We start from the raw sequence: 12,470 nt of genomic DNA on the forward strand, positions 1-12,470 counted from the left end.
CACCATAGTCCTAGTGCTCTTACATCAGTAAACCTTATCCTGACTTTTCTAGTATCAGCTCCTTGCATTTTAGAGTTGTTCCCTAATCATCATTCATTTGTTGCCCCATACCTGAAATTAACTATTTGAGAAGTTCAGATTTGTTTTAGTGGGACATGGTATTTTAAGACCTCAATGTGGGTGCTATGAATGCTCATCATTTTTGTAGGAAATACATTTGTATATGTATTTAAAGATAATGCCCTAGGAGTTCATACTGATACTTCAAGACAACTAGATTATTTGCTTGACTTCCTTTTCTTTTGCTTTTGAATCTCCTTTCTTTAGAAGACATCTGGTGTTCATGAACACAGGAGATGACAGAACTAGAATATCCCATGAAATTTTTTTTATCACAGCTACAGCAATCTTAGAAAAAAAGTACTAATACTAATGTTATTACAGAAAACATTTTTTTTAAAATCACATTCTTAGTCCATTTGTACTGCTGTAACAAAATACCTGAGGACTGGGGAATATATAGAGAACAGAAATTTAGGCCGGTGCCATGGCTCACTAGGCTAATCCTCCGCCTTGCAGGGCCGGCACACCGGGTTCTAGTCCCGGTCGGGGCACTGGATTCTGTCCTGGTTGCTCCTCTTCCAGGCCAGCTCTCTGCTGTGGCCAGGGAAGTGCGGTGGAGGATGGCCCAAGTGCTTGGGCCCTGCACCCCATGGGAGACCAGGAGAAGCACCTGGCTCCTGCCATCGGATCAGCGCAGTGCGCCAGCCGCGGTGGCCATTGGAGGGTGAACCAACGGCAAAGGAAGACCTTTTTCTCTGTCTCTCTCTCTCACTGTCCACTCTGCCTGTCACAAAAAAAAAAAAAAAAAAAAAAAAAAGAAGAAAAGAAATTTACTTTTCAGTTATGGAGGCTGGGAATTCAAGATTAAGATGCCAGTAAGTTCCTGTGTGGTGAGGGCCCCATCTGTTCTTTAAGATTGTTATCACTTGGTGGAAGGGATGGAAGAGCAAACAAAAGAGGCTGAATTCAATCTCTTTTATAAGGGCACTAATCCCATTCATGGGGGTGGAACCCACAATGCCTAATCACTTCCTGAAGGCACCATGTCTTTATAATGTTGTGTTGGGGATGAAGTTTCAACGTGAATTTTGGAGAGGACACAATCATTTGAACTATAACAGTTATTCTCTTATCCATTTGTTTTTATGGTTGTTACATGTACATTATCAGAGCATAAAACGTGTTTTCTCCCTCCTAGCCATTATTTATTTTTAGTTCCGTGACCAACTATAGTTAATAATCACAGGTCTTACAGTAATCTTTCTAATCATTTGTTTGAAACTTCTTTTCTAGTAAATTCCTCCAGAATAATTCATGAGCATGATATAATATTTGCTAACTTCTTGCATGTTGATCACAATATGTACACTTTACACTTGGAATTGAATTTTTCTGAATAGGAAGCCTTTAGCTTATACCTTTTTTTCTTTGTCTTAAATATGTTAATATATTTTCTTTTGGTATAACATGTTACTCTGGAAAATTTAATCAGCTAATTTTACTTCACTTTTAAAGTGAAGTCCTGTTTCTGTAGTTCTTTTTTTTTTTTTTGGACAGGCAGAGTGGACAGTGAGAGAGAGAGAGACGGAGAGAAAGGTCTTCCTTTGCCATTGGTTCACCCTCCAATGGCCGCCGCGGCTGGCGCGCTGCGGCTGGCACACCGCGCTGATCCGATGGCAGGAGCCAGGTACTTCTCCTGGTCTCCCATGGGGTGCAGGGCCCAAGCACTTGGGCCATCCTCCACTGCCTTCCCGGGCCACAGCAGAGAGCTGGCCTGGAAGAGGGGCAAACGGGACAGAATCCGGTGCCCCGACCGGGACTAGCACCTGGTGTGCTGGCCTCGCAAGGCGGAGGATTAGCCTAGTGAGCGACGGCGCCGGCCAATCTATAGTTCTTAAAATGTTATTTTTCTCCTTGAGAGCCCATGCATTTTGGGGCCAGTGCTGTGGAATAGTGGGGCAAGCTGCTGCTTGCCACACCAGCATCCCATAATGGAGTGCTTCTTCTGAGTCCTGGCTGTTGTGCTTCAGACTCAGCTCCCTGTTAATGTGCCTGATAAAGTATAAGATGGACCAAGTTCTTGGGCCCCTGCCCTCTATCCAGGAGAACCCAAATGGAGTTCCAGGCTCCTAACTTCAGCCTGGCCCAGCCCTGGCTGTTGTGGCCATTTGGGAAATGAACCAGTGGATTGAAGAGCTCCCTCACTCACTCTCTCTGACCTTTTAAATAAATAAATAAATATTTTCTTAAAAAGTCAATGCATTTTACTAAGATATACAATGATATTCATCTTTTAGGGTTAATATTCTTAGCATTTTTTTCGCTGTTTAGATTTAGGTATTTTACTATGTCAGTACAATATTCTTGAATTAGAGATTTAAATATTCTGTGTTTTTGCTTGGATTTTCCTCTTCAGTGAATCCTTTCTTGGGCATGTTGGATATTCTTTGTTTATCTTGATTATCTTAAATATTTGTCTTACTCTTTCAAATCCTTATCTCCTCATTTCTTCTATGTTTATAGTTTCTTTATTTTTTACCCTGGGTTTATTTTCTCATCCGTTCTTTCTAGTTTAGTTTCTGTTTCTGAAATTAGTTTTATTTTTGACTATCAAGAATTCTGTGGCACAGCTTGTTAAAGCCACGGTCTGTCTCACTGGCATCCTACATGGGTACCTGTTTAAGTCCTGGCTGCTGTACTTCTGGTCCAGCTCCCTGCTAGTGCATCTGGGAAAGCAGTGGAGGAAGGCCCAAGTCCTTGGGCCCCTGCACCCACGCGGGAGACTCAGAAGAAGCTCTCGCTCCTGGCTTTGGCCTGGCCCAGCCCTGGTCATTGCTGCCATTTCAATAGTGAACCAGCGAATGGAAGATCTCTTTCTTTCTCTCTGTAACTCTGTGTTTCATATAAATAAATCTTTATTAATTCTTATATTTCATTTGTGAGTTATTCTAATTCGAAATTATATCATCGTTTTATGTGCTGTATCATTTTCTTAATGTTCATTTTGAAATAGTATTTTACAGTTTTAAGGGCTTATTTTCCTGGCATACTTTCAGTGTATGTAGCAATTCTTTTCTTTCATATTTTTCTTTTGATAACTTGACCTTGATACATTTCTGTTGCTCATTTTAAGTGTTGATTTATTTTGGAGCCAGAGAAGAGGGAGGGAAGTAGGAGGGAAGAAGAGATAGGTGAGAGGGATAGGCAAAGAGCCAGAGAGGGAGAAGAAATCTCCCTTCTCCTGGTTACTTCCCAAATGACTGCAACATCCATGGCTGGGCCACGTCGAAGCTAGGAGCTACAATCTGGGTCTGATACGTGAGTGGTAGGTACCAGTGTCCTTGAGCCATCAGAAAACTGAAATTAGGAGCACACTCAGGATTTGAACCAAGCCACTCAGATATGGGATACTGATGTCCCAAGTAGCTTTTTAAACCACTATGTAAAATGCTCAGCCTTGGTCCTCATTTTATGGGGAAAATAGCTTTTCTGAAATTTTAAAATGAAGTGTGGGATTCAGTAATTTTTTTTTTAAACTTTAGTGTGTTCCCTCCTCTATTGTTGTGTAGTATTTTGCTTTCTGAAATTTCATGGCTATATATCCTTTCTTGTTGACCTTGGGCTGCTGCTATTTTTTCCTTTTTGGTTGTATCACTTAAAAATAAATTTTAGATTGTTAATTGGATCAAATTATGGATTTTTCAAACTCACACACATACACATGTTTATGCTATATTCAGTTTTGTATTTTCCTCACCCTATATATAGATTTTTTGTGGACGTTTTTTCATCTTTTATCTTTCTCTTTTCTAGTTTAGGCTTTTAGGCACCTGAAGCCATTTTTCTTGCATTAATTTTTTTTTAGTTAACATTTTAAATTTATATTATAGTGAAAGGCTTAATGGTGCCACTGAATAAAGAGTTCACAAATAAAGAGACCATAGTTCAGCAGAAAAATAGGCAAAAGGCTATTAACTATCAGTTGGTAAGATGTTTGACTCCATTCATATAAATTCTAAAATAGTCACAAAGTCAGCAAACCTATACTAGTATATAATTTCTGTCAATTTTTTTGGCAGATATTTAAAACAGATTTGACAAAAAATGCCATATTTGCAACAAAACTGATACAGCTAGCCAGCAGGGTCCCCCCCCCCCAATTTATAATTAGCTCCTATTTAGCTCCTATATATAAGGGAGAACATGCAGTGTTTGTGTCTGTGTCTGGCTTTTTTCATGCAACAGAATGTCCTCCAGTTCTAATCATTTTGATGCAGATGATAGAATTTCATTCTTTATAATAACTGAATAATATTCCATTGTATATTTGTATGCCATATTTTTCTTTATCCATTCATCTGATGATGGACACCTTGGTTTATTCCATATTTTGATCATTGTGAGCAGTGCTGCTGTACAACACCATGTTTACATCTATCTCTTTGATACAGTGAGTTCTTGTCTGTCGGGTAAGTACCCAGTAGTGTGATGGCAAATCTATTTCTATTGTCTTTTTAGGAAATCTCCATACTCATTTTCCACAGTGGCTGCACTAATTTTCACATTCCCACCAAAATTTTTTAGTTCTCTTTTCTGCATATCCTCACCAGTATTTTTTGTTGTCTTTTGAGTGATAGCCATTCTGATAGGGGTAAAGTGATAACTCATTGTGGTTTTTGATTTGCATTTCCCTGATGGCTAGTGACACTGAGCATTTTTTTCATATATTTGTTGGCCATTTGTATTTCCTTTTTTGAGAACTGTCTATTCAAATCCATTGCCCATTTCTTAACTGCCTTGGTTTTTGTTGTTGAGTTTTTTGAATTACTGATATATTCTGGGTATTAATCCTTTGTCAGATAAGTAGTAAATATTTTCTCCCATTCTGTTGGATGTCTCTTCATTCTGTTTCCTTTGTTGTGAAGAATCTTAGGAGTTTTTAAATCTCTTTTGGGGGCCAGTGCCATGGCTCACTTGGTAATCTTCCGCCTGCCACACCGGTATCCCTTATGGGTTCTGGGTTCTAGTCCTGGTTGCTCCTCTTCCAGTCCAGCTCTCTGCTGTGGCCCAGGAAGGCCGTGGAGGATGGCCCAAGTGCTTGGGCCCTGTACCTGCATGGGAGACCAGGAGGAAGCACCTGGCTCCTGGCTTGGGATTGGCACAGCTCCGGCCATGGCGGCCATTTGGGGGGTGAACCAACAGAAGGAAGACCTTTCTGTCTGTCTGTCTGTCTCTCTCTCTCGCTGTCTAACTCTATCTGTCAAATTTAAAAAAAAAAAAAAATTCTTTTGTCTGGTTTTGCTTTTGTTGTTATGCTTTGGGGAGTCTTATCCAAATAGTCATCACCTACCCCAGTGTCTTGAAATGTTTCCTCTACATTTTCTTCTAGTAATTTCATTGTGTCAGATCTCAAACTTAGGTCTTTGATCCATTTTGAATTGATTTTTGTATATGGTGAGAGGTAGGAATCTAATTTCATTTTTTTACATATATGTGTCCAGGGCTGCTGAATTTTGATTCCATTCTCCTTGACCAGTTAATTTTGACAATTTAGACTGCTTCTGCTTATTTAATCCTTACTGCTGGCTGCTTACATCCACCTGGGGAGAGACCAGAGCCTTTCCTTATTTCAGATGCTTTTTACATATTGGCTCATGGGCTTTTCTGGTTTCTCCTGTTGTTGGGTCCATCAGATAGCACTGATGCTTCCTTTAGCTTTCTTCTGCATAGATGGTGGTGTCATGGATGTCTTGTACCCTTGACTGTTTTGTTGTAGCTGCCACTGTCTTCTGGGATCTCTCCCATCTGTTTTATAAAAGAAAAATAAAATAATTCATATATAATTTTTTATGCCTAGTTTCCTTCATTCTCTGTGTCTTTGATCATTGCTTGATTCATGTATTTCACCTAGACTGTTCCATTGACATGGAGAGTCCCCACCATGTGCCAGACATTTCACTGAATCTTTATATATATATTGAATCCAAACTGCTTGTCCTTTAGCTGTATGTGTTACCTGTACTCATGGATGTGGAAGGTTAGCAAAAGTTCAGAAATTTGTATGAGCCCATGTAAAAGAGTTTATATTCAAACCAAGTGAGCTAAGCTACCATCTGTAATGCCAGCATCCCTTATCGGAGCACCTGTTCAAGTCTTGGCTGCCCTCCTTTGAACCAGCTCTCTGGTAATGCACCTGGGAAAGCAACGGAGAATGGCCTCAGTTCTTGGTCCCCTGCCACCTATTTGGAAGGCCTGGATGAAGCTTTGGGTTCCTGGCTTCAACATCAGTAGCAAGGATCATTGGGGCCATCTGGGTAGTGAACCAGTGGATGGAAGATTTCTATCTCTCCCTCCCTCTGTCATTTTGACTTTCAAATAAATAAATAAGCCTTAAAAAAACGAAAAAACAAAACAAAAGACAAAACAGAAAAAGAAGCCTTCAAAATCTGTGTTCTCTTTTTTGCCAACTGGCTTCTTTTTACTTTTTATTCCTTTCCAGATTATCCATTGTTTTTGTTTTCTGTATCAGAATAACTTTGTTAGTATACAGATCTAATCATTTTGCTTTTCTTTTACTTAACATTTTTTAGTTGTTCTTTTGCATCTTTAAAAACAAACTTCAGGTTCTTTGGAGAGAAATAAAAGACTTCTTAGAAATTCATTCGTCTTTCCTTTTCTGATTCTGCTGTTTATTTAATTACAAATTGACATGAGTTCCTTTGGTTTAACTTCTTGTTTGTTTCTTCAATCTTTAAGACTTATTTCAGGGTTATTTCCTATGTGAAATGAGAGGCAATCTGATTTCTAAGTCCAGTAGAATAAATGATTTGCTATTTTGCAATGATTTTTATAAATTCTAGGGCCATTTTTGTAAATTTAGTTGGAATCTGTTTTCATATAATGATGAATTTTTTTATAGACTTCTAACTGTGGAACTCAGATAATACATATAAAAGGTAGTGAAAACCTCGTGTGCTTCTCTTAGTATTTATTCTCCAGGTTCCCAAATACGTTGTTCATTTGAGTTGTCTGTTCAACAACTATGTAGTTCAACCATTTAAACCTATTCAGTATCTATTATAGAAAGACGGTGATACTTAAATGAGTATATGTGTAAGATTTTCAGTCTAAAGAGTAAGAAAACGTGTATGTTGAACAGTTAATTCTACATTAACTATCTGTCTTAGTTCAACCTGGGCTGAGAAATGTATCACAGAATGGGTATCTTAAAAAATATTGAGGTTAGGAAATCTGAGGACCACATGCTGGCAGATCCAATGTCTGATGATAGCCTACTTCCACTCACATGGCAGAGAGTAGAGAGAAAATGTCAGGTCTTTTGTGCCTTTTTATGATACTACTTCTATTCATGAGGGTTCCATGGTAGTTTATGAACAGAAATTTTTTTGACTCTGGGTTCTGAAGGCTGAGAAATCTTAAGGTTTCTACATTAGTGTGTCTTTATTTTTTTTAACTAAAAAGTTGACTTTTCTTGTCTTGTTTTGGACATCAGCCATAAATGTTTTTGTGTGAGTATGTGTACATTTATATGTAAATAATAGTCTTTTTTTTTTTTTTTTCAGAAATGCGAGATAAAATGAGAAAATGGAGAGAAGAAAACTCACGAAATAGTGAGCAAATTGTGGAAGTTGGAGAAGAATTAATTAATGAATATGCCTCTAAGCTTGGAGATGACAGTAAGTTCTTTATTTCATTCAGGCTCAGCACATGTCTTATTAATGATTCATGCTTGCAATTTTTTTAACCTTTTAGCTTTGCTTGTTCTGTTGGTCATATCAATTTTACCTGTGACTTTTTGTTTCAGGAAATTTAATGATACTATATTTTGAAAAGACTTAAAATTGTGGGTAGTAATAAAGCTGCCAAATAGCCATTCTTGTTTTAAAGTTCACAAGGCTGCCAAACATCTGGCCAGACTATGTTTCATAAAGACATTCTGGTCTGGCTAACATGTATTTCATAAAACATTTTTAGAACAATAAAGGTATTAAATAATTGGAAACTTTTACCATAAAGGATGTTAAAATATTTTACATCACTGACAGCTTATAAGAATACTTTCTTCTTGAAATTATACCATAAATCAATTTTAAGTATAAATGGTGTTCTTTAAAATATCAGAAGCTAGAAAATTCATTAATCTGAATTCTTGGAGAGTCTAATATTAAATTCTACTTTTTCCCCCTCTTTATGTATCAGTTTGGATCATATATGAACAGGTGATGATTGCAGCCCTAGACTATGGTCGGGATGAATTGGCATTGGTAGGTATTTAATTATCTTATATTTAATTAGCTTCATGAATTATATATAAATAGGTAAGTCTTAGGATATGGCTTGAACTAAATGCTTTCTCTAACTGGTTTTGAATGCTGTTTTTTTTTTTTTAGCTAATTATTTTTATTGAAAGATTTTATGCATTCCATAGGTACAGTTCTAAGAAGACAGTTCCCTCACTTCCCTGCTCCCCCCAGTCCCTCTCCTGCTTCATCAGTTTTTGCAAAACTTGTTTTTTGTTTGTTTTTATTTATTTGCTTGAGTGGTGGAGTTACAGTCAGAGGGAGAGACCGAGAGAAAGGTCTTCCATCCGCCAGTTCATTCCCCAGATGGCTGCGATGGCCAGAGCTGATCTGATCCAAAGCCAGGAACTTGGAACTTCTTCTGGGTCCCCAACACGGGTGCAGACCCAAGCACTTGGGCCATCTTTCACTGCTTTCCCACGCCATAGCAGAGAGCTGAACTGGAAGAGGAGCAGCCGGGATACGAACTGGCACCCATATGGGATGTTGGCACTGCAGGTGGAGATTTGGCCTACTATGCCACAGTGCTAGCTTCAAAGTCCATAATTCTAATCCATTCTTTAATCATAGGCTTAATTAGTGACTGAGACTAAGTAGATAATTTGGGATACAATATCTTAAATCTTTTTTCTTTTTTTAAGATTTATTTCTTTGAAAGAATTAGAGAGAGAGAGAGATCTTCATGTGCTGGTTCAGTACCCAGATGGCAGCAATGGTCAGGGCAGGACCAGGCTGAAGCCAGAAGCCAGGAGCCAGGAGTTTCTTCTTAGTTTCCCATGTGGGTGGCAGGGACCCAAAACTTGTGCCATATTCGGCTGCTTTTCCCAGGCCAATAGCATGAAGAAAAACTTGTTATAAATTGTGGTTAAACACTATAACAAGTTTTTCTTTTGGGTTGTTCAATGACTTTCATAGTATATAGTGTAAATACTGGTGTGCAATATTATCAACATGTATTTTAAATTATCAAAAGTTTTTATTTGTCATACACAACCACAGACTTTGTATTTCCGAATCACATTAAAACATTTCATTAGATTTAAATTTTTAGACATAGACCTTGATGCTATATTTCCAGAACCCATTAAAACATTTTGCTAATGGTTAAGTTTCCTCACTAGTTAAAGGCTATTAACTAGTTCCTCATACTTTAGGGCACTTTAATGGACCATTTATGTAACTTTTGATTTTTCTTAGAATTGTAAGACCCTTATAGTCCCTTAAATGTTGCTGAGAACAGAGCTACTCAGTAAATACTTGATTATTTATTTAGTTGTTGAATGAATTGTGGATACCTGTCCAAAGAAAATTGGTACTCTTAGATTTGGTGTCTCTTTTTTCTGAACCCAAAATGATATATGTGAATTTGAAGGATGATTGATTAATATGATTTTAACAGAGCAAAATTAAATAAAATGTTAAAATTATTTACTTAACTCTTACCAAGAGAATATTTATGTTATAATTAGGAAGAAAAGACTAGGAAGCTGTTGGCATTTAAGTACATTATGGAAACAGTTTTTAAGAAGGAGTAATGTGATAGTAGTTTTTAAAGAGTTATTAATTGATGTCCTAATCTGCTTGTTTTCTCAGTTGATTGCATGATCAGTTTTTAAGAACTGATTGTTGCCATCATTAATTTCATAGTTTTCTTTCACCTCATTATTCATTACTCATTAATTTTACTTCATGATATTAGGTGACGCTAATGGAATTATTCAAGATGATACATTGAAGACTATATAGGTTACTCCTCATAGTCCATTTAATATACATAAAATGTAATTACTACTCTTCATTTTTCTTTTTTTTAATGAATTATTTTTTCAGTTTTGTCTTCAGGAGTTAAGAAGACAGTTTCCTGGCAGTCACAGAGTCAAGCGATTAACAGGCATGAGATTTGAAGCCATGGAAAGGTAACCAAATCTGAATAATGTGATTCCATTTAAAAATGGCAAACACGAGCCTGTGTTTAAGTCCTTCTACACCACTGGCATATTATTAATTAATTGCACAAGGTCCTTAGCTGTTGACTCTGAAATATGTCGCAGTGACATAGTGATGCTCATGATCAATCTCGCCAGCTATTCTCAGTAAACAGAATTCAATATATAAGAGTAGGATACATTAGCTGTCTGTGACCTAGTGAAATAGGATCATGCTTTGGACTAAACTGACTTCAAATCATGATTCTTGCATATATTAAATCTTGAATTGACAACTTATTTAACTTTGTTTTTGTTTTTAAATTTACTCTTCAAAAATAATGGTATTTTCAACTTCTCAGGATGGTTTGTACACACATATTTATATATAAACATACACTCAAAACAAAGCAAGTGGGAGGCATATTGATCATCTAGCTCAGGGATTTTCATTTTCAACATTTTTGAAAGTGAAACCTGTTTTTCACATTTACTCTTAACCCAGAAAGGCAAGAGAGAGAAGATGATCTGATCTGTTCTATTTCAAGCATTGCATGGAGACCAACTTGGCCCATCTCTAATTCTTCCATATTAACTTCTGCAGCCATCTGCAGGGAACAGATTCAAGAGTTTAAGTAGGAAGCAAGGTATTATAGAGTTCTTCTCTTGGGTTGAAACTGGAGATACACACAGGTACTATATTGTGTAGGGTTTTGTATGCTCTGCCAAGGAGTTTCAGCTGAAGGTATGAGGAAATCATAGCAATGTAAGGGTGAGTAACAATTGAATTGGTTTGTAAGATCAATGTGAGTCAGTAATCTTAAAAGGAATATCTTTGAGAACTGTTGTACTAGTCCATGAGAGAGAGAGAATGCTATTTTTTTTAGGACTTATTTATTTGGAGGGCAGACTGAGAGAGAGAGAGACAGAGAGACAGAGAGAAGTCTTCCATTTGCTGGTTCATTCCCCAAATGCCTGTAACAGCCAGGACTAGGCTAGTTCTGAAGCCAGAACTCTGGAGCCCAAAACTCCTTCTGTGTCTCCCACATTGGAAGCAGAGTCCCAAGCACATAGGCCATCTTCTGCTGCTTTCCCAGGTGTATTAGCAGGGATCTTGATTGAAAGCAGAGTAGCTGAGACTTGAACCAGCACTCTTGTATGGCATTCCAGTGTCACAAGCTGCTGCTTAACCCTCTGTGCCACAATGCCAGCATCATAGATAAAGATATCTGAAATTATGACAGAAATTAGGACAGATGAGAGAAATTAAGGTATGAGGTATGAGGTATGAGTAGAAAATTATTTACTGATTGCATTTTAGTGATATGGGCGAAAGATCTGTAATGATTTGTTTTCCTCATCTTGACTACTTAGGTGTCATCAACCAGACAAACAAAGAATGAGGAGGAATAGGTTTGGGTGGAAAGATACGTTGTGCTTGATGTATTCTTAGGGGATATCTTGCTGGAAAAAAGAAGTTGAATATATATTCTGAGGAGATAGATTGTCCATGTGGAGCAAATAGAGAATCAAGTCCACCTGTCAGAGACTTAGTTTGTATTGATGGGATGGAAAGATCACTCATACCAGATATGAGAATGTCATCTTACACAATTTATATAAAAGAAGTCTGGAATACATTCTAAGGTTTGGCATAGTTAATTGATATTAAGGCTTTTCTGATAAACAGAAACTAAAAGAAATATGTGCATAAAGATACTCTTTGCAGTGTTGAGTTGCAACAGCAAAAATAAAAATATGTCCTCTAGCCTAGCTTGTTCCTTGACTATTTTTCTTCTTTTTTATCTTGCCTATTGCCCAATTTTTTTATTTCATTGAATATCCTTGCAATGAAATCTCTGCTTATCTAAGAAGATTGCTTTAGAACAAGATCCTGGAGAAAATTTACTGGATTAAAAGATATGCTTACATTGAAGGCTATTGATACACAATGCTAGAGTACCCGTCAGAACACACAAGTTAATTGTCCACCCAAAAGAATTCCTGATGTGTCCTCATCCTTAAAACAGTGAATATAGCTATTTACTTATATTATCTTTTTTTCATAAGTGAAAAAATATTATTTTAAGTATTGCTTAGCACAAATTCTAGTTCTTAATTTCATTTGTAATATATTTGTTTATTCCCATTAGTGGGTTTT

At 37.2% G+C, this 12,470-nt stretch overlaps 1 protein-coding gene across 3 annotated transcripts in view; it reads left to right on the forward strand.

Annotated features, from left to right (window-relative positions):
• The window catches only part of EMC2 (ER membrane protein complex subunit 2), a 62,117-nt gene that overhangs the window by 14,692 nt on the left and 34,955 nt on the right, over nt 1-12,470 (forward strand). For all 3 annotated transcript variants that reach the window (XM_002710733.5, XM_051844768.2, XM_070075406.1), the window contains exons 2-4: nt 7,647-7,760; nt 8,284-8,348; nt 10,215-10,300. In XM_002710733.5, coding sequence (XP_002710779.1) covers nt 7,647-7,760; nt 8,284-8,348; nt 10,215-10,300 — 265 coding nt within the window. The remainder of the gene's footprint in view (nt 1-7,646; nt 7,761-8,283; nt 8,349-10,214; nt 10,301-12,470) is intronic.

Source organism: Oryctolagus cuniculus, chromosome 6 (assembly GCF_964237555.1).
Source record: "Oryctolagus cuniculus chromosome 6, mOryCun1.1, whole genome shotgun sequence".
In the NCBI taxonomy this organism is placed as follows: domain Eukaryota; kingdom Metazoa; phylum Chordata; class Mammalia; order Lagomorpha; family Leporidae; genus Oryctolagus; species Oryctolagus cuniculus.